Below are 23,098 nucleotides of genomic sequence, written 5' to 3' on the forward strand. Positions count from 1 at the left end.
TTTTTTCACCTTCATATAAAATTTGACTGTTACTTAGTTGATTTGCTAATCACATTCTAAAAGCCCACGCAATTACATCTGTATTTGTCACAATCTCCTCTGTTCTTTGCGTGTGTAATGAATTATTTTATTTCAAAGATCAAATCAGGTATTCATACAGCACATGTACATCTGTGATATTTGATTAGCAAAGATTAGAGAACTGTACTTTCTTGCATTTTTTTTTGAAATGAGTTCCTTACAATGAAAATTGAATCGAAAGCTCTTTTTAATGAGCTACTTTTAAAGAATATCATATGCAGTAAATGAAAGTATGCATTAGAAGTATATTTAAAAACAATTTTACTGAGCTTAAGGTAGCGCTGCCTAGCCAAACCAAATCTTATATGTTGATGATGTCATTCACCTACTTTTAAATCTGCATGAAATAGTGTTTTTAAAGCAATAGGGATCTTCAAGTACCATACACAATTAATAGGAGTAGAAGCCTCAGTTTTTAAATAGATTGAGATTCATCAGAGTAAACACTTCACTATGTCTTCTGAAAGACTTCTGGGTGATGCCATACCAGCCCAAAACTGAGTAAGGAAATGATCACATTGGGTACAATTTCTTTGGCAGTGTCTATGTATGCCTATGCATTTTACTAAAATTAGATGTGTGTCACAATGATCTTTTACAGGCTTATGTGGTCAGTAATTATCTTGTGCTGCACAATAAGTTTCATGCTCTTGACATATGCTTGATTTTGTTTGAAAGGGGCTGTGTGCATCCTGAAAAATCCAAATAGCATAAAATTGGGTTGACAATTCAGTGGACCTTTGCTCTCCCTCACTGAGCATGCAGTGTGTCAAGCCCTCTCCCCAGAGGGGAGGAGACATCAGAAGCCTGTCTGTTCCTACACAAGGCAGCTGCGCTGGAAGTAAGCATGGCCTGGTCTGATAGCAGCTGTCAGTATTGTTTAGGGACTTGACTTAGTGTAAAGAACAATGGAAGGGCCATGCTGTTAAAGTGCAATGTCTTTCAAGATAAGAAAAGAAATAGTAATTTAACGGTTTAGATGTCTATTATGAGCATGAAGGATCACGGAACTTCTTTCAGAATGCAAATAGGTTGTAGCATTCTATAACAGAAGAAGATTGAATACCCTCTGGGATTTACTACTGAGGATAGTTGTGTATAGTCAATTTTTAGAATAGAAAGAATGCTGAACTTCTGTAGCTGGTGTCCACTTGGATAATTTCTCCTGACTAGATAAAATTTGCATTTTTGTTGGTATTTACTTTTATCCTTCTTCACTTCTGTCTTAAAAGGCCATTGTTTTCTGGTAGTAAGCAATTCAAGAGTTTCGCAGTTAGCTTGCCTAAATTAGAGCAAAACACAGTTCTTGTTGCTGCTGGGCTCTGTTTGAATTCTAGAAGATAGCAAAGCCTTTAATTAATGGGAATGTTTTCTTAGTTTTTTTTCAAGCCATCTTTATTTTATAACTGTCTTTGTAGTTGGAAAAAGTAGACTCCTATTAGAGGACAAACTGAGGCTAGGGACTGTTTTCCTCATGGACTAGTCAGATTCTTTTTGGAGAATTTGTGAAGTCAGTCATATTTTTGAGTCAGTATATATTAGGGATATATTTAAATAATAATAAAAAACAATAATAAAAAAAAAGAAACAAATTGACACATTAGAAAAAAAATGAGAGTAATGCAGTTGGTCTTGATTAGCCTATGAGTGCTAAACCTCCGGGTTGATTAGAACTTGTGCAAATCATATTTTGGTCTAAATGGTTATATCTTTGGCCTTATGCTTTTCCTGCATGTTCTTGAAGGCTTTACTTTCCAGCTAGCTGTATAGTAGTGTAACTACTATATAGACCCACAAACAAAAACAAAAAAACCCTTGTATTTTTTGTTTTGTAAATCATGTTGTTTAATATTTGTTGAAAAAAGTAGCAGGTTTACTACACAGTTGAATAACAAGGGGTGTGTGGGGGGGGAGGGGAGGGAAACAGTACCACAACAGCACTACACAAAACCACTTTGGCTTAGAGGTACACCTGTAAATGCTGTAGTTGCAAGAAGGGTTAAGGAAGAATACAGATCATGATATGAAAGAGTTAATTAGGTAATCATGGTTTAACTCGAAGGGATTTTTTTCACAGATATGATAGCCTGGACAGGTTCATGCTGGGAAGGGTAAAGGATGGTTAAAATTGATCTGTCTGTCTACCTGGATGTAAACAATGCAAATATGTTAGATTTTTCTAGTTTAAAATTAACTGGAACAATTTCAAAGTAGAATATTATGCAAACATCTGAAATGAGAAATATAAGTAGAAAGCTGGAATATTTTTTGGCATTGCATTTTGGATGCACTGTCTCAATATATCAACAGGCATGTCTTTGAGTTTTGAGGTGGGTTGCTAATGGTTCTGTGAAATGAATACCTTCTGGACTGACAGTACTCTTGAGACTGATTGAGTTATAGGTCTCTTTGAGGTCCCTCCACTGTTGCATGTGGTGATTGGCTAAAGGATTAGCAAGATGCAGGATTATTTTTTCCTCTCTTGGCTGTGGTTGCCAGCTATCTCTGGGATTGTAGTGTGTGAAGCTTAAGAGGATGAGGTTAACCTCTTGAGGGTTTATTCTTACGAGTGTGTAGTTAATCCTTAGAAAGCCTATAAATAACTAGGCTGTATGTTTCATTATAAAATAGAAATACAGACTAGAGCAGAAATGAATGCAAAACTTAGTGCAAGGGAAGAGCTAAGCAGCTGTAGCATTACTTCAGATCCTCCTCCTATGATCTGCATTATGCCTCAAGGGGAGGGGAAACTGTCTAGTTGTTTTAAATTAAATAAAATGAGATCTTGAGGTTACACACTGAATGATGGAGGGCTATAGGTTTGACTACTTTGGAGTTGGAGAGAGAAGAAACGAGTTAATGAAGCATACAGATCTAAAAAGAACTAAAGACGTAGTTCTTTTTAGGAGAAGCAAATGTTATTGTAATAAGTGAAGTCAGAGGGGGAAAGTTCTGTTCTGGGGGAACTTTGCAGCAAAATAAAACTGAGTGACGGACAGAGGCAGAGCTAGTATGAGCAGGAAACTGTACACATATACTCTATCTTCAAGAACCTCAGCACGTAAGTGTTAAACATTAGAAGTTAAACACCAGCTCACTATATTTTTCTTGGAAGCAAGATGCAGATATTAGAGGCAGGGATCTTGAGGAGGAGTGGCTGGAGAAGAAGGGAAGGCTTGATTTTGTTCTTGAATGAGGGATTAGCATGGATGGTTAGGATAACTTTAGGAACTACTGAAAATGTGGCAAAGCTATGGCTCATTACAGCAGTTTGCTGTATGTCAGCACAATGCTAAAGTTTTCAGGATTCCTTATATCTGGTAACCCCATTGATTACTAATTTATTAGTTATCAGAGCTGCTGTCTTCTGTAATTTTTAATTTACTGAGAATGTTCTGTACTTTTTTTAAAGGTGCTAGTTAACTGTAGGTCTTAAGTCAAAAAACATTTAGTAACACTAAGACAGCAAAAGCAAGGATTAGCAGTAGTAGTGCTTTAAAATGTTTTCTGAGGTGACAGATCGGAGGGAATTACTGGGGGGTGTATAGGGAATTTCCAGGAAGCTTGTCCATGGATTGGAAAAGTGAAATGAAAATGAATGCGGTGTCATTTCTAATGACTAACAAACTTTTCATTCTTTGGTGTCTCTGAAATGTGTTTGTAGTTGCTAGTATCTGGGACAAACAGATGATGTGTCATTTAAAGAACTATATTGAACTTTGGATTTTAATTTCCAAAAGTAAATTTCTACTTAGATTACTATTTTTGTCCTCAGCAAGATTTAAATTTCTAAAGAATAAAAGAGCCAGGAAGAAAAAAAATGCTTTGTTGTACTCATGTCTCAGTAGTAAAAAATCACAGTGAGTAGTATTTAAGTCATTTTCAAGTTGGTGTGTGCTTGAATTGGTTGTTTTTTGTTGTTGTTTTTTTTTTTGCCACTGTAGTAGCGGGAGCATGCAAATGTATTTGGATGGCAGTAGCATGCTACTGGTAACTAAAAATGCAAATACATAGATTTGGGGTTAGAAAGTGAGTAATAGTGGGAACTATTACTATAGTGGGTTGCCCCCAGGAAAAAAAAAAGTTGGCAATTTCTTCAAGCCAGAAGCAATGTGTTGACAACTTCATTCTAGAGACTTAAGATTTGCATGTGAGTCTTCATAACAAGAAATATGTACTTGTCTGATTTAAAAAGAAAAAAAAAAAAGCTTGTCTTCTCTTAATGGTGACAGCAGCGAGAAGAAAATAACTTGTTTCAGGAAAACAGCCGTTGTCTTACCTGGATCAAAAGGTGGAGATTTAAGGCTATCTTCTGTACTTTTTGACTGCAATTTTGAATTTGTTGCTTTCCTTCAGAATTGACAGGTCAAAGACATTTGAAGACATATCTTCCTCCACAAAGACTTTTCTTTTTTATACTCTTCCTCTGTCTTTCTAGCCCATGCTACCCTGTGACATCAGCCCTCTAGTAGATATCTCTGAAAATAATGCCTCCTGTTTATTTCCATGGAAACTACAACAGATGTAAAGAGCACAGTAACAGTATTTGACAGAGCAAATTCTCAACTACAAAACACTGTTTTTCAACATAGCCATCTCTGTTAGCTCTGCATTTTTGCCAGTGATAAGTAAGAGCCTGCATGCTGTGCTTGTAAAGTGTGCGTGGCCATGTGGAGCATGGTTTGTCTTTCATGTCACTGTTGCCACTGCTGAAATGTACCGCTCATCACCTTCCTATGCTCATATCCACTGCTTAGTCTCCACAAATGTTCAGCAAGTACTGCCGAATGCCAGTGGGTGCCATTTTTTTTTCCCCAAGGAGGGATTCAATGACACATCTTTGCTTTGTACACGCTTTATTACCTGATGCCACTTTGTTAGACTGCCCCTCTGCTGCTATCTCTTGTATAACAACAAAATGTAATGGAATATTGTCGGGAATGCTCAACCCCTACTGCCATGCCACTGACATCCACCTCTGACATAATGGACCAAAACAATAAAACAAGAGGCATTATTTTCAGAACAGTCTTTGTAAAAACTTCTGATTCATCCATTGTTCTGTTCTTTATTCTCTAGTACTAGCTTCACTTTTGCAGCTTGACCTAAGGGGGAAAAGAGTCATTATTAGTGCAGGGGTCTTTAGAACTTGATCTTCTGTGACTTATTTCTAGCTTTTGTTACAAACCGCTTGAGATAGGATCTGGTATTATTCCAGACTCGTCATAAACATTTTCAGAAGAATTGCTATCACTGCAAAAGTTTATATATAATAAATAAACACAGGAACTTCTATAATTTTATAATTACATAATTGCATACACAAATATTTAAAATAAAGTGCATGTATATCTATACATATAAGGCTATGCTAGGTAGCAAAAGAGCTTCATTTTTTAAAATCTTGCTATTTTGCTGGATAGAAGCGTTAACAGTGCTTCTATGGGTCTGTACTTGTTATGAGAGGCGTTCTGGGCTTGTTTACTTCCCTCCTCCATGAATGCAGTTTTGAGAACCTCTTCTGTTCTCAAAAGCCCTTGTATGGATGCAGCTGCATCAATGGAGTGCTAATGCACCCTGGAGAGAAGATGCTGCTGAACTGGAAGAATTCCATCTGCTGGCAGGATCCTCTGTCCTCACTGCAGAGCCCTCCCAGCATGGAACAAGCTACAGCGGCTCCCTAGAATAGCTAGGCTGCTAATGCAGGTATGCTCTTGTGGAAGTGCTAGTCATTCTGGCAGGGCTATATACTTATTCCCTCTGTGTCAATGGGATGTTAAAAATTATGCAATTTATAATTATCACAGAATTTTTCTTAAATAGCTAATTGATGATGATTTTAGAAAAGCAGCTGACTTTTTACTGGGTGTGGTAGCAAATCCATTTGGGTGGGTCCGCCCACATCTGTCATTCCAAAAGTAATCTGCTTGAAGAGCCCTGAAGTGTAATATCTCTTTATCTTTTTAATTCCGGTGCTTGGACTTGTTCTCTAAAATGCTAGAAGGAAGGGCAGTGAAGGCTAGCTGTTAAAAGTGAGACTGAAAAGCACAGCAAATATTAAAGTTGCTGATCAACATAGAGCTAAGGAAAAGATAAAGTATCTCTTTCTCCTCTGCAGTCTGTGTGTCTGATCTGTAACAGTGATGTGGGAACAAATTAATGGTTAACAAGCTGGCCTTTTAAATTATTTTTGTATTTTCTATTTGCGTTACATTGCAGAATGCTGAAAAGCTGTTTGTCTGTTCTTATGGTGCTAACTACTGTATTAAAAATGGGATCTTGTGATTTCACAGGAATACTCTGTGTGTACTTATAGATAGGCTGGTAATGACTACTATACTTGAATTGATAGTAAGCAAAGCCTTTCTTGTGATGAGATGTCATTTTCCTTATTAAAAAAACCTGAATTCTTCATGAAATACAGGATGTATTATAAGATATTTACTGGAATACATATTTCATACTTGTTAACGGTTTTAAGGAGTTCTCAAAAAGTCTTTCAGTTATTTTAATGGACAACTGAATTTAGAGTTTTGCTACTTAAGTTCAGGTTTCTATGTAACTACTTTGGCCCCTAATGAGAGTTGCTCTCCCAGTTCTATTTCACCAGTTCTTTAGAGGTAAGCTATATACATAAATGGTTTGTTTGCCCCAAGTGAGGATCTGTCTTCTCATGTATGTTTAATTTTTCCATGGAATAGTTTTTCTGCAATACAGTGCTAATCAACAGGTATGTATTATTGTTTCAGAGAAGTTGGTATGACAGCTTTTTGACTGCAAGTAGTTTTTTTTTCTTCCTTTTGATCAAAAATAACTTTTAACCTTACAGAGGAAGTGTATGGGGAGTTATGCTTTTTTAACTTTCTTTACTTTAGGGAGATTAAAGGATGTATTTTGATCTGTACACAAAAGCAAGAAGAAACAGGCTCTAGAGTTGACCATGTTCAGTATTTCATGGCAAAGCTGTGCAATACAAATCTGTAGAAGAAATATATTTTACAGTGATGCAGGTATGCATCGGTGTAAAACTGTAGTTAGGGCACCGGTTCATGAAGCATGGTTGGTTGGTTTTTCTTCCTGAATCATTTGAAATCAATCTTGCTTCTCCTCTTTGTTCTTGGGAAATTTTAAATAGGAAAAGAGATGATTTTTCAAGGAGGATCCCATAGCAGAGAGATGAAAATGAATCCTGAAAAGGAAGGATATAACACCAAAGGAAGAGGGAGTCAGGTCATGGGGTATAGGAGGATTTCGGAAAGGAAAAGAGAAATAACACAAAATCATATACTTTATATATATATATAATATATATATTTTACAGTACTTGAGTGCTTTTTACATGCTATTTTGTATCTGCTTTTTTTATATATAGATAAAGGTGGCAGAAAGTCTGAGTTTATTAGTGTGCTTTAAGTTTCTCTATCAGCAGAGTAGTGAAATACAACTCAGCCCTATTTCAGTTATCTTAGATGAAGTTAATTTGGGGAGGGGGGGGAAGACTGGGGAGTGGTGGGGGGGAAGCAATCTTTATGCCAGTATATCTTGCATTTTCTGTTCTGTGTGAGGAAATTTGTATAGCCCCGTACTGTTTCAAAAAACTTGGTAAGATGTGCATTTGAGATTTATTAGTATACTTTGAGTTATTTGAAAAAGTGGAACTAAGAACTGTGAAAATTTTCTGAGACTATTCTGTTCAGAAATCTGACAGTTTAAAACAAATTCCTGTAATAAAAAATAGCAACAAAGAAAGAAACTAGACTATTCATCTTCTTTTGTACTTTGATATTTGCTTTCTGACATCTATCCTCTACTCAGTAAAATGTTTGATTTTAGAATGGAATTGAAGATGAGTGGTAATACTCAGACATTATCTAGGCATTTTCTATAGTAAGCATGAAAAAGAAAAAAGGTTTTTTTTTTTTTCCCCATGAAACAGTCTGGTCTTAAAATAGTTATGCCACTGTCACACAAATTTTGTCTGAAATGGTTTTTGCATAGATTTTGCCAATCTGTCTTTCTGTGGACATAATGACAAAATGACATTTCATGTTATATATAGATGGAAGAGGCTTGCTGAAGATGCTTTCTTTGTTGTGAGGGGACCTTTTCTCCCCTTACCCTAGTCACTGTGACTTGTTTACGTAATGGATAGTTCTGAAATAGTTGTACAACCTATGAAGACTCCATTCTTGGCTCACAGGCTAGAAATGCTGTAGCGGGCACTTTAAGGTTTGTTTACCATTGTGTAACATAGCTTCCTATCTGTCAAAATTAAATCTGAACCTTTAGAAGAAGAATCAGACGTCTTGGTGAGATCCTCCTGAGCCTTTTCTCTAGGCTAGTCATCTTTGTCATCTTCATGGCCTTTCATTGGACTTTTTGCAGTAGATCCAAACTCCTCTTGCATTGTAAAGGGAACCCAGAATCGGATACAGCACTACAATTTTGTCATCACCAGCGCTGAAAAGAAGGCAAGCGTTACCTCCCTGGACCTGTTAATTATACTTTGCCTCGTACAGACAGGCTTATCATTAACCTTCTTCATGTCAAGAGCACACTGCTGGATATGTTCAATGTGGTGTCTACCAGAACACCTGAGACTTTTTCTGCAGAGCTGCTTTTGAGCTGTGTGGCTTCCAGCATGTATGTGTGCTTGAGGCAGTTCCTCAGTCCTGCCAGATGCAGGAACTTTTTACTTCCTCTTGTTGATCTTCAAGTTGGATATTGGGTAAAAATTCTTCTCAGAGTGATAAGGCTTTGAAACAGGCTACCTGGGGATGTGATGGGGTCCAGTATCCCTGGAAATTTTCAAGAGAAGTGTAGATGCTCCACCGAGGGACATGGATTTTAGAGGGCATGGTGGTCTTGGGTAAACAGCTGATCTTAGGTAGTCCTAGTGGTCTTTTCAACCTTAATGACTCTAAGATCTTAAGGGAACTGGTAAAACATTTTGTAATCAGTTTGTCTAATTGTTGATAATATTAAAGAAAAGAAAGCATCCAAAAGCAAAGAAGAGGAAACGCACCATTACTGAAGTAAAGTTAGAAAATAGAGCAATAAGTAAGCAATCCATGCTGGACAGCATTGTCTGAATATGCTTGTGTATGAGTCTTCTCATTCTTGTAGGGAAGAATGTGGGTATATTCTTAATGGAAAGTTTTATCATCATTCAAAATGGTCTCATCTGTTAGCTTTTCTAAAACAACTAATTTAAATTCAAGTAATGAATTGATGGGTTAGGCTGTCAAATGAGAGTACTCTGATAGGTTAGGCTGTTGTGAAGGTGAATTGTGTTGTTTTCTGTTTGTTGTTTTTTTTTCAAAGTGAGGTAAAATACTGGACCTGGCAGGAGCATAATCCTAGGTTGTTTCCATTTTTGAAAGGGTACAATCACTGCACTGTTTCTAGGAATTTTTTTTTGAAAAGTGAGAGAGAAGATTGTTGTGTGGTTGGCTGGCTATAGCTGGCTGTTTGCGTATTAGCACTGACCCTCATGTTCTTTGGTCATAAACAACTGATACTGGTTCTCACCTCCTGCTACCTGAGCAGGCAAATGAAAAACCTGAAGATATTCCTTTGGGAAGGGAGAGAATATGGAAATGCAAATGAATGCAGTAACTTTTTTTTTTTTTTAAGTTTTTCTTATGTACTTGTCTCCTTGCTTAATTTTAACAAAGTCATGTTAATTCTGCTCTACAGAAGTTGACATGAAATAGCTCCCCCTGCATTTTGAATCACTCTGACACTCAGTAGGTGTTTGGGGGGGCGGGGGTAGGTCTGTTGATAGTATTTGCAGAACTGGTGCTGATAAGGTTTTCTAGAACTCTACTCTCAGATGACAGTTCAGAAAGACACTGTAAAAGCCATCTGTTATACTTTGGGACCATATATAGCGTTTTTCCACTGTTGGTTTGTATAGAGAAGGAAGATTGTAGGACCTCATGGTCAATGTTAATAGACAAGGAGCCAAAAAGAGGTGTGTTGCTGTGATGTATATTTCCTATGCGTGAACAAAGACTTACTCTAACTGCTGCTGGAAGCTTGCAGTAGAGATTGAAAATTAATTGTGATTAAAGAGCTCACTATAGCTAGAACTAGAATGTTGGACGTAAAGAACTTTTAGGATTGTTAGGAGGTCCTTGCTTGGAGAAGCATGGGCTGTGTTTTACACATGTTAATACTGGGCTCTTCACTGTCTGGTTGGGGGATAGTAGGAAAAAAAAAGGCAATAAAATCTAATTCAGCTGAATGTACTATTTCTTTCCTCCTGAAAATATAAAGAACTTCTGTTTTTGCAACAAAATGTTGAGTGAACTATTGATGCTTTTAAAATCAATGCTCTGGCTAATTATCTCAGTGCAGTTGCTTAGGTATGCATCACTGCCCTCTTCTCTGCTTCCCATATCCCTCTGAAGCTGGACACAGCCCTTACAGTAATGATAATAATTGGTAGTAAGACAGACCTGTTACTCATCCTTCTTTGAGCACATTTCTTATGGCAGGTGTCTAGTTTTTAATTAAGTGCTAATGAACATGCCTAGTGGACCATCGTACTGCTGCCAAGTTCTTCAGTTTTATATCTCACTGCTACTAAGCTCTTAAAAGGTGACAGAGCAGGCATTAGTGTCTTTGAAGTGACAGGAAAGTCATTATGTGCATAACATAATTGTTTCTAGGATCTACAGTGGCAAATGCCTAGCTACTAAATACATCTGGTGAGCGCTGCTGTTATCAACCTCCCCAGTCTTTAGTTTTTCTCTTTATGTGCAGCAGATTTTCCTTTTTCCCCTCCAAGAAAGAGTGAAATATACTCCTAACAATTCAAGATGTCCTGTTATATTCTTATTTATACAAGAGTTTCTGGAAAGGGTCGTCTTTATCTGTGTGTTAGGAAGAACTTTGAAGCCTATTACAAATAGACAGGATATAAAACATAAATCATATACATCAATCTTAAACTTCAGTGGCTCTCAGTTAATAAATATTAAACCCAATCTACACCATTGATATTAAAGACCATGATCAAATTTCCAGTCTTCAGTCTGTTCAGTGTTGTGCATTTCAGCATCTTTGCAGACCACTTTCCACTGCTGTCTTCAGTAACTGTTTTGGAAAGCACTAAGGTGTTGTGTGGCGCTGAGATGCATTTTCCCCATTGGAGCTTTCATATTCTGCTCTACACGTTAAATAGAGCATTGCTTCCTGGCTAACATATGCAGTACAATTAGAGAAAGCAGTTGTTGCCATTTTGTCAAATATTTTCAGCCTCAAGGACTTTATTAGAATAAATTAATCTGTTCCTCATTTCTAGGGTTTTCAAAATACTTTGGATGTGAGTAGGCTACAAAGCAGAGCTGGGGTAATTGCAGATAACATGTCCCTAGCAGTTTGGTTTCTAAAGACATCAAGCAATGCTTCCTGTAATCGTGTGGATTTACTTGTTTGCTAATTAAACTGGGCAGGAGAGGTAAGAAAAAAGGGAATCTTCTTGAAGCCATACGGACAAGAATGGAAATAATTTAACTTCATTTCCTTGTTCTGATTTTTTTCATGCCCACACTGTGAAGGATGCTAATTTGAGCTCACTGTTGGAGAAAGGAGGTGATTTCTCTCCACAAAACTGTTTAGAGGAAGAGAAATCACTTTCTGTCCTTAGCCAATTTCACACCACAGCTAGGTAAGCTAGCATAATAGGGCAAGACCAAGGCTATGAATATATTACAGTACTGTGGATGCATGTTGTTGCATGGTTCAAAGGGAAAATGTCCACGTGGTTTAGGTGGTCGTAGATGAGATGAATGAATTAAGTACCATCTCTCTCAAAGAATCATAGAGTCATCAAGGTTGGAAAAAACCTGCAAGATCATCCAATCCACCTGTGCACCCACCACCAATATTTTTCACTAAACCATGTCCCTCAGTACAACATCTAAACATTTCTTGACCACCTCTGGGGTCATTAACTCCACCACCATCCTGCTCAGTCCATTCCATTGCCGGACCACACTCTTGGAGAAGAAGTATTTCCTAATGTCCAACCAGAATCTCTCCTGGTGCAACTTGAGGCCATTCCCTCTAGTTACCTAGAGGAGAGGCTGACCCTTAGGCTCACCACAGCCTCCCTTCAGGTAGTTGTAGAGGGGGGCATAGTCATCCCTGAGCTTTGTCTTCTCCAGAACTAAGTAATCCCAGTTCACTCAGCTGTTCCTCATAAGGCCTCTGCACCAGACCCCTCACCAGCTTTATTGCCCTTCTCTGAACACGCTCCAGGGCCTCAGTGTCTTTTTTGTAGCAAGGGGCCCAAAAGTGAACGCAGTGCTCAAGGTGCAGCCTCACCAGTGCTGAATACAAAGGGATGATCACTAACCTGCTCCTGCTGGCAATACTATTTCTGATACAAGCCAGGATGCCATAGGCCTTCTTGGCCACCCAGGTACACTGCTGGCTCATGTTCAGCTGAATGTTGACCAGTTCCCTCAGGTGCATTTCCTCTCCACAGTTTTCTAGCCACTCTGCCTCAAGGCTGTAGCCTAGGGTTGTTGTGGCCCAAGTGCAGGACCTGGAACTTGGTCTTGTTGAACTTCATCACACTGATTTCAGCCCTGTGACCCTGCCTGTCCAGATCCCTCAGTAGGACCTTCCTACGCACAGGAAGGTCAATGATTCCTCCCACCTTGATGTTGTCTGCAAACCTACTGAGGGCACACACAGTGACCTCATCCAGGTCATCAATAAGATATTGAACAGGACAGGCTCCACTACTGACCTCTGGATGTGACTGCATTCATCACTACTTGTGGGGCCTGGCCAGTTCTTTACTCAGTGAAGAATGTATCTGTCCAAGATAGATGTTACCAGCTTCTCCTGGAGAATGCTGTGGGAGACAGTATCGGTGGCTTTGCTAAATTCTTGGTAGACTACATCAACAGCCTTTGCATCATCGACCAGGCAGATAACTCGATTACAGAAGATCAGGTTGGTCAAGCAAGAACTGCCTCTCATGAAACCATGATGGCTAGGCCTGATCCTCCTGTAGTTCTACACATGCTGTGTGATTTCTTTCAAGATGTTCTGCTTCAAAACTTTGCAAAAGATCAATTGTCCCCTGATTTGAGGAATTGTGCTGGAAATTACTGGTACAGTCTGCGAGGATATGTTATCTTTTTCCTTGGAGCTTGGATGAAAAAAAAATCTAGTTTGCATTTCTGTCAGACTTTCTGTGCTCTTTATGGATACTTCTGAAGAAGAAGCAATTAAGTTTTGCTACTTGTTTTTGTAGGAGGTAGTAAATATTCCAAATAAAAATAACTCTAAATACATCCTTCAAAATGTTATTTTTTAGGTTCTTAAAAACATTAAAATAAATAAGTAAGAGTCTTGTCTTTAAAAGTTATCTAAGGGTTGGAAAGGATAGAGATGAGAATGTATGCATTCCCATGAAGGCTAATTAAGCCTCTTATGCTGTGTTTGAAGACAAATTTGTGAAATTCTTGTGTGAGAAGACAGAACATTCATAAAATCGTGGCTTTGTTGAATAGCCTGAAGGGATTGTGGTATTTTTCTGGGGTTTATACTATGTATCAAAAACAAGTAAATGATGGCTGATTTGCAGCTGGGGACAACAGAAAAGTGAAAGCATTTCAAGTTCAGTCCAGAGTTCTGCAATATTAGCTGTTTATGTCTACAGACATTCTTAAACAGCTCAAGGCATGTCTTGGGAGGGTGATGTGAGAAATGAAAGCATAGAGTACACTCATCTGAATAGTAATTACATTCTTGTATAGATAGATATTATGCAGATGTTATGTCGATGGTTTATCATAGAGTCTCAGAACCTATGGAAGAATATATTTGAGATTATTTTGGACTGGTTATTTTGGAGTAATTTGTGAAGTACTGTGAGTTTTATTTTATCTGTATTCCCGGTGAGTTTTCAGTACAGCTGTACTGTAACAATGTTAGCTGCTCTTACAAGGACAGATGGCATTCAGTAGATCAGTCAGTCTCTCATGCCTAGCTGAGAGCATCCTGTTTAGATATTTGCTTGTCTGATGTCTGTTTCATTCCATGAGTGGGGCAATGTTCTTTGGCTACTTTCATGCTGTTTACTTTCAGGAGTGGAATGGTGGAATATGGTTAAGGGAGAAAGATTTGTTGTCTTTCGTTCATGTGCCCAGGCCCAAGAAAGCAAGAAATAGGAAGAATTTCTCTTTTCCTGTAGCAAACTAAAAGGGAGCTATGTCTAAGCTAACGGTGGTTTTGAAACCTAAGTTTCTGAATGAATCTGTGCTGAGCAATTTGAACAAAGTTAAATGGTTTGCTGATCTTGGAAAATGTTAATGAAACCATAACAACTTCAACTAGAAAATAACTTTCCCACATTGAGTAAATACTAAGATATTCCATTTTAGGAAATTTGTTCCTGAAATTGCTTAAAGTTCGTGTTGCCAGTTTGGCTACTGGGTTTTACATCCACTCTTTTGTACTCATGTTGCCATCTGAGTTTGGAATAGATTTTAATTCATTAGTACCATGTTTGCTTTGGAAGTTCCATTATCTTATTAATGCTATTTGGAATACCTGGATTTTAAACTCAAAGTTTATTCCAAAGCATAGTGTTTGTTAACAATTTTCTTCAAAAGCTTAGCTAAAAAAATATATATATATATATAGCTACAAGAAATATAAAGTTACTGTTTTCTTATTTGGATAGCACGGCTTGGATTTTGCCAGTGATTTTTTTTTTTTCCCCCCCTAAACCAGTGCTATGCCTCCCTATAGAAAGGGAAAGGTACTGAAGCTTCTTTGGAATTATGCAAATTCTGCTGCTGATCTTTGTCACTGGTGATGTTATCACAAAAAGCGGCTGTCCAAAATAAAATGACTTCTGGTAGTCTAATGTTTTTCTTAGACTCTATAGCAGCTATTCAGCTAGCCTTTGCTTTGTGGAATGTGATCAGAAGTGTCCACAGACAGCATGATGTACTGCAGTGTCTAGTGTGCTGAGACAAATAGGAGAACCTAGATTAAATAATAATAAAAATCCACTATTGGTTCTCAATAACTAACCAGACTTATTCTCCCTTCTCCTTCCCAAATCATATGCTATGCATTATTCTTCTGGGGATGATGATGCCTCTGGAAACAGCAGCAGCAGTTGCAGGCTCAACATCTCTCCCATGGCCATGGACCTCCAGTGCCTCTAACACCACATCCATCAGGACTTCAGCCTTCAGGAATCCCTCCACTTGGAAGCAGTGCTGGCCTCCTTGCCCTTTCTAGTGCTTTGGGTGGTCAATCTCACTTGGCAATAAAAGATGACAAGAAGCATCACGATGCAGAGCACCACAGAGGTGAGAGGCATGGCAGACCTGATTAGGACACTGTCAGATTTGAGCATTGCTGCAAATTATGTGCATCTCTAAAGAAATTGAGTTTTATAGAATGACAACTTCTGGCAAACTTAATAATGTCTGCATATATACCAGAGAAGCAAAATTCAGCTTGGAAATTTTCAGTATTTTAAATGGGGATCACTAGGTGTCATGTGCTCTGTAGTTAGCAGAGCATTTTGACATTCTGGTAAATGTTTAGTGTAACACCAGTGGCCTGCACCATATTGTGGAAAACTGTTAAACTGCATAAATGGGTAATTTTTCAAAGCAAGTAATGTTGTTAAGTGGGTGGGTGGGATGGTAGGGGGGAATGAGAATTTAAATTTTGAAGTGAATGTGTTCAAACAAAAGATTAGGTAATTGCATCTGTTACTTTAGTTTGATAGGCTTAAATTCTAGTACACAATTAAATATTGGGCAAAATTGCACTTGACTAATTTTTGAAAAGAAAATAATTTATTCTGTCATGAAATAAAACTAGGCTTTGTGTATGGTTAAACTGTAAATCTTGTTTACAAAATACTGTAATTTTCAGGAAATCACTGTATTAGGAATGTGCAATGACTTATATAAATAAAAGCCATTTTAAAACTGTTCACGGCTTGTGTTCTAATTTGTTTTCCCCCCTTTTTTATTTCTGTTCTTGCCTCTGTGTCTGAACGGGCATGTCTGTGCATTTCTTGGTTACTACGGGAGCAGACAGGGAGCCAGGCACAGTAAGTACTGACACTCCTGCTAATGTTTCCACTTCTACATTATGTAATAATTGGAAGTTGTTTGTCTGTTTTGTCTTCCTTTTTTTCATTTTCATGGTTCTGGGCTTGTTTGTCTATAATTAAGATATCTTTTAGTTTATGCAGAACGTTGTGTTGAGTGTTTTGATAAGATGAATGTAGGAATCAGGTTTCTGAGCAGAATGATTTTGGGGATACTTGATCTTTATTTTGTTTATTAAAAAAAAAGATATGCTTAGAAATCAAACAGACCTTTTACTGCAATTTAGTTTATAACATTGATTCAGAGTTAAGATGTTTACTCTAGGATCTTCAGGAATAGAGTTGCAGGAATAGAACAGGTGGGAAATCTAGAACATTGTTGTGACTGTGTTTGGCCTTAGCCAAATTATATAATTGAATCTGTACGGATTCCTTTACTGCTTAATTTGTGCTTTCCTGACAGTACTTTTTTTTTTTTACTTTTTTTACAAACTGTAGTACAGTTTGCCTAAGACAATCTTTAAAAAGAAAAAAAAAATTAGCCAAATCATTGTTACAGCTTTTTATGTCTTGTTATGTCTTGAGTGATCATTGCTATACTAATCTGTTAATCTGCTGGAGATGGCCAGCTTTCACACTGAGTAACATAGCTAGCTCTACTTGTCGATGCCATAGGTGAATTTGAGTTCTCTGTGTTTTTTCTTCTCAATTAGAAGAGACACGAAACTGTTATAAATTAACAGATAAGTTTATGGTATTAAACTCCTGATTTTATTGCTTGGTCATTTTTTTTGTTGTTGTTGATTGATTTTGGTTTGTGGGTTAGTTGGTTTTCTTCTTGCTTGCTTGTGTCTTAATAGAAGGATATGACAATTGCATTACCAAAAGCTCCCTGCATTTCTTTTGAGGCAGTTGTTTTCAGCTTCGGTAACTATTCAGTTACAGAAATTAAAAGTCTTTGCCAGTTTAACTGTGGAACTAATTTTCAAGCTCTGTTTTCCTGAAACCTTGGATCTATGACGGTGTATTTCTTTGAGTCATACTAGCCAACAGTGGGATTCTGGTTGTCTTTCTTAGGAATTGAGGAAGAAGTTTTGCAGTGTGTGTGTGTATGTCTGTGAGCATGTGCATATACAGTTAGGAGATGCAGTAGCTTTGACATTTGGCTTAGTGGTTATGCTGTTTTCTGTTCTTGCTCTCCCCAGCCTTCTCCATGCACATGATCATATGTAGTATGCTGTAAGATTTCACTAAGTAACCTCTTTAAAAGGATAGTATAGGGTGCTCTTACACCCCTTCTCTCCCTGTTTCTCTTCAGTAGCAAAATATGCCAAGTGTTTTTCTGTTTCAAAATTTGATGTTCCACAATGTTGTGAAATTCAGACTCAAAATATAACATCTAGCTTAGAATAGATCTTGCCTTTGAAAGAATTTTCAAAATCAAATTTTCTTTTCTGGAGGTTTGCCATATCAATTGCTTAGTTTAGTCTATGTGTGACTTTTATTTACAGAACATAAAACTCTTACTCCAGTTACTTCTAGTGCATTTGTGTAACTTATGCTTGGTTATTGTCTGTATCAGATATGGTAATTGGCTGTTTTTTCATTCTCTGTTAGTACTAAGTGACCAGTAAACAAACTGAAGCTTTTTTCATAAAATCTATAAATACAGATATATTGAGTTCAAGTTATTGTGCTACTGTGCCTTTCCCTTCTTTTTGGTCCCAATGTAGACTCCTTTATAATTAATTGAAATAGCTGACTACAGGTCAACTTAAACCTGAGTCTAAAATTGTTTAAATGCAGTGTTGCCTTAGAATCTTGATGTAGCAGAAAATGAAAGATGAAGCAACAGTGGCATTCAAACTTGTGGATAAATTGTTCAATTGGAAATGATTTGATCTTTGAGCTTCTCTAATTGTCTTATATCTTTAATGAATTTGTTTATTATTTAAAATATACCCTAAGGGTAATGTAAAATTGATCGCAAAGCTCACTAGTATGTGTGCTTAATTATTATGTCTGATTCCATCTGAGCAGTGGGCACTTATTTTGCTGATTACTGTATAACATCTGGTTCATCTCAAGATGAGATGAATTTGATTTTTTGGGGAATTGCATGTTAAGTGCTCATGCTCCTGTCAAAAGTAATGAGGAAGGCTTGCTTCCTTCATAGAAGAAGAAAAACCTGTACTGTTGGTTACCTAAAGCAACCATAATGATTGTATTATACTGTAATAATACAGCATGATTGCTGTTGAATATTGCTGGTGCAGCCTTGCAGTACCATCAGTAGAGGCTGATAGCTTTAGATGTGGAATTTTGAAAGATAGCTATTTATAACTTGGTCAGTGTTTTAAAAAGCAAAACAAAACAGTTTAAAACAAAACAGTTTAAAACAAAACTTTGAGTTACATCGTATTATGCAGTGTTATTATTTGTTTTTTGCTTTTCTCCTCAGGCAAATATGCAATTAGTAATTTGTACATATTGAACGTCTAGCAGTCCTTCATAATAGAGTGACATTCATAAATGAATATAAATTAAGATGTAAAGGTGTAGCAACTGTATTGCTGTTGACCTTGATCTGTGTCCATTATGCATAGAATCATAGAATGGTTTTGGTTGTAAGGAACCTTTAAGATCACTTAGTTCCAACTCCCAAGCTATAGGCATGGACACCTACCTCTAGACCAGGTTGCTCAAAGTCCAATCTAGCCTGGCCTTGAATGCTTCCAGGGAGGGGTAATTCACAACCTCACTGGGTAATCTGTCCAGTGTCTCACCCTCATGGTAAAGAATTTCTTCCTAATATCTAGTCTAAATTCACCTGGACCTATACTTTTGCTATGTTTTGTTTTTTGAAGTTATACTTCCACTTCAGAAATAATATGCTAAAATGAACAGAATAAAAGTATAAAACTACATTAGTAAGGCTAGAGGATTTTGGCTGATGCATCTCTGTCCAAGCTTGGGTTGTGTTATTACGGAAATGCAGGCTTTCCTACAGTTCTGATACTGTCTGGATACAGTTAATGAAACCAAGAAAAGTGAGCAAGTTTTGCAGCTGAAGTTGAATAAATTTTTTGGATACATCAATGTAGAAGAACTTTGTTCAGTTTTCTCTGGCTAATATAGTAGCAACATTTGTCAAAGTCATTTTAGATGTTCATTTCACTTGTCTTCCCACCATTCTCATACTTTCCAAGCAGGAGATGCAAATCTTGTCAAGTGCACTATTGTGTCAGTAATTTGTAGACAGTGAAATCTGACTTCATCGTGTACTTTGGATTTACGTTAAAGTTGATGTTTACCTTTTATCATCATAAAAAAATGTTGAGGGTTTTTTTTTTTTTTTTTTTGACTTCAGAAGTACTCTTAAAATTTGCAATAGTTATTCCTACCTGTTGGTAGACCTAGCTGCTACTACTGTGTACTAGCAAATGCTCTATTATCGAAGCAGAAAAATATTCTGTCCTTGGGTTTCTGTCCCATTCTTCACCTCTCAGTCATGGAGGAAGGTGCTATGCACAATTGAATGCTACCCACTGCTTGATATTGTATGCAAGCTGCTCTTGTTTTGTGTTTTAACTCTTTTAAATGAAAACAAAAGAAAAACAAAAACAAAAAAACATTTCAGAAGTAGTTCTGGAAGCCTATAGTAGTTTTCAGTGTAACAAGTATGTGTCTTTGCTTGTATCAAGGAAGTTGTATTTCTTGATAATGGATTGTAATTTAGGAACTTGAATTTCATTAATAAATCATATCGTTCATTTTTATTGGCTTTGATAAGTCAAGTGTTACAGTCTTCATGAATGAACATCACAAATTAGTTTTAGCAGGAATCAGTCACATAGAAGAGCTTGTGATGCTCTGCTTCAGTTCAGTTTGCAGTTGATGTAAACTAGCTTGGAGCTGGTGACAGAAATCACAAAATGGGGTGAGAAGATTAGGGTGGTCTAGTAAAAGTTCTTAAGCATACCTTAATTTTGACAAATATTTGATAGAAAATACTGAAATCATTAGATGCCTTATTCTCTCATTAGTCTCTCTTAATTACTGAATCAATGTGGAGAGTGATGCAAATCCATTCAGTCTTCCAGTTTTCCATATTTCTAATATGAACACAGTAGCTTAAATTTAAGTTGAAATATTTGGTGGGAGAAAAAAGTCAGTAGTTACATATTGTCAGTAGTTTAAACCAAAACCCACTCTCTTTACAGGTAGTTGTATGTTTACAAGAAGCATATTCAGCAAAAAGAATTCAACAGTTCTTAAGTAAATGTAGTCATTTTGTGCTTTGGGTTAGGTGTTAACCTCTCTCTGGTTTGCACCATATTCCTGTCATCGAGTCTTGGCATGGACTAGCGGCACTTCTGCGTGTCTGATGCTTTAGCTGTAGATGTTCGACCTAGTCTTCCTGTCTTGCCTACTCAGCAGAGGCTTGCTTTTTTTACCTTTGTGTATATGTATGAGGGTCACCCTGAAAGTAATGCCTCCTAGTCTTTTGTGTTGACCCATGACATCAGAAGTGGGTGCTGGTAGCATGGTAGTAGAGGTTGAACCTTCCACCAGTATTCCATGACATTTTATTGCAGTGGAGGAGCAGTTTGACAAAATGGTGTTCTGATATGATAATGTGTATGAAGTACAGGTATGTCATTGAATTCCTCCATGCAGAAAAAATGGCACCCATCAACATTCATCAACATTTGCTGAATGTTTATGGACACCAAACAGTAGATGTAAGTACAGAAAGGAGGTGAGTGGTGCATTTCAGCAGTGGCTACAGTGACTGTGGGTCACCTCTGCTGGTGCAAATTTTTAATGTGCGCAGCATGCAGGCTCTAATTCATCGCTGGCAAAAATGTATAGCTTCTCTTGGTGACTCAACTGAAAAACAGCATTTTGTAGTGTTTTGTGAATTTGCTATCAATTCGTATTTATGTGTTCTTTGTATCTGTTGTAGTTGCTATGGAAATAAATGCGAGACATTACTTTCAAAGCAACATATATCTGCAGATAGCATTTCTGCATTGTGCAGCAGCCCTGTGGTGGCTGTACTGGTGTCTGAATATACAGCAAGTCAAGTGAGTGTGCCTGTGCCTGGAGGATAGGGGAGCGTGCGGGCAAAGAGACCAGCAGTAGAGAAAATGTTGAACCAAGAGCATAGGTGTTATGTCCTTGGTGCTGTTTATATGCTGTAATGATCAGCATAGAGTTTGTTATCATGTCCATATAGTCTAAGAGTTGTCTGTGGTATTAACATAATAAAATGCTGTATTGAGATCTTGTGGATTTAGTCTGTACCTCTGACATACATACTTCTCATTTGAAAGTAGTTCCTAAGGGGAATTGCATGCCACCTAAAGAAGTGTGTTTGAATAGTGCATATTATATTCTTAAGAATAAATTATATTCTTAAGAATAAATTTAAGAAAACTGAGGCAACCTTATCACTGTACATCTTAACTATGTTTTCCCTTGTTTTTTTGTTGTTGATACTTTCAGTGTTTTAAATTTTGCAGACATGAAAAGTTGCTTTGAAATCCTGAGTTTCCTGTAAAGCAGCCTTTATGCAGGCTAGTAGCACTGACAGGAAGAAGAACTAGCTATATGTAACTTTCTTTCCTTTTGAGACTTTTTTGTAGAACAGGATCCATATAAATAAGCTTTGAATCATTGGAGGAAAGCTAAAATATTAGGATTAAATTGATTTTGATCATTTGTTCTAAACTAAGATTCATGATCTACAGATGTTTCATAGTAATCCTTAATAAACTGGACTCCTAGTATGAAAGTGGAGCTTATCCTCAATTACTTGTCTAGCACATTGAAATTAAGACAAAATAAAAAGTTTTTTTCATATAGTTTCTCTTTAGGAAATCCAAGTATGTATGTATATATGTACACCTTTTTTTTTTTTTTTTTTTTTTTTTTTTTTTTTTTTTGTGACAATCTGATTATCACTGAAGTCCCAACTTATAGTTTATGTAGTTTTTAATTAAATATTATAGATAAAAATAAAGCTAAGTCAGGTGTTGGTAGACCTAGTAGAAGAATTAAGTAGTTAATTTTTCTTTTCTTTAAAAAACAAAAGGTAAACAAAACTACCTCACACTGGGAAGCTGTTGGTGTCTTCTAGCTGGCCCTTGATATTGAGCATTCAACAAATATAAACTGTAGCCAAGCTGGTGTGGAGAGGTGGCTTTTTGTAAGCCTTACATCTAATGTTAGATCTATCCATAAGAGGTATGAGAAGCTCAGGGCTTGTAAGAGTGTTACTTTCCCAGTTAATGTTTGTATTTCTACTAATGTTTTTTACTATTGTTACTTTAGTTATCTGGGTGTACTGAGCACAGCTTTAAAAGATGCCTATTTCTGAACAAAATCTTTTGCAACTGTTTGTTTTAATAATTGTGGTGGCTACAGTAGCAAGCTGTTTTTTAATCTAAAGTTACCCTTTATGTGATTTTGGTCACAGTTGATAACACTTTCTTGTACTCAGAGGAAGTAAATAGGTCATTTTATACTTCAGTTTAGCGATAAATTTTGCCAGACTAGTATCATGATATTCTTTCAGCTGCAGAGCAGCTATTGTGCAATAATCTGTTCTGCAATAGTACATATCATGGATTCTCTGATTCCAGAGAAGAGTACCTTAAATGTATGTGATGTTAGAGAAACAAAGTAAAGGTCCATAGAAGGAATAATTTGAAGAATGTGTTTCTCAGGACTGTAGATTATTATTAAAAATATGTATTCACATGATAAGTGAGCCGTCAGTCTTTCAACAAAAATCAAATTTCATATTCATTTGGTGTTTGGGAGGTGGTGGGATTTTTAGAATTTTCTGGTAGTTCTCCAGGTGCCACAGTTTTTGGGTGCTGCTGGTTAGTTGCTTCT

At 37.0% G+C, this 23,098-nt stretch overlaps 1 protein-coding gene across 4 annotated transcripts in view; it reads left to right on the forward strand.

Annotated features, from left to right (window-relative positions):
- Positions 1-23,098, forward strand: part of TLE1 (TLE family member 1, transcriptional corepressor) — a 72,218-nt gene that overhangs the window by 23,238 nt on the left and 25,882 nt on the right. For 2 of the 4 annotated variants that reach the window (XM_090130864.1, XM_090130865.1), the window contains exons 7-8: positions 15,233-15,434; positions 16,176-16,192. In XM_090130864.1, the coding sequence (XP_089986990.1) occupies positions 15,233-15,434; positions 16,176-16,192 (219 nt within the window). Of the gene's footprint in view, positions 1-15,229; positions 15,435-16,175; positions 16,193-23,098 lie in introns of all 4 variants that reach the window. The other 2 variants (XM_031602395.2, XM_031602396.2) reach the window with 1 other exon arrangement.

This window comes from Phasianus colchicus, chromosome Z, assembly GCF_987193195.1.
Source record: "Phasianus colchicus chromosome Z, bPhaCol1.hap1.1, whole genome shotgun sequence".
Taxonomy (NCBI): domain Eukaryota; kingdom Metazoa; phylum Chordata; class Aves; order Galliformes; family Phasianidae; genus Phasianus; species Phasianus colchicus.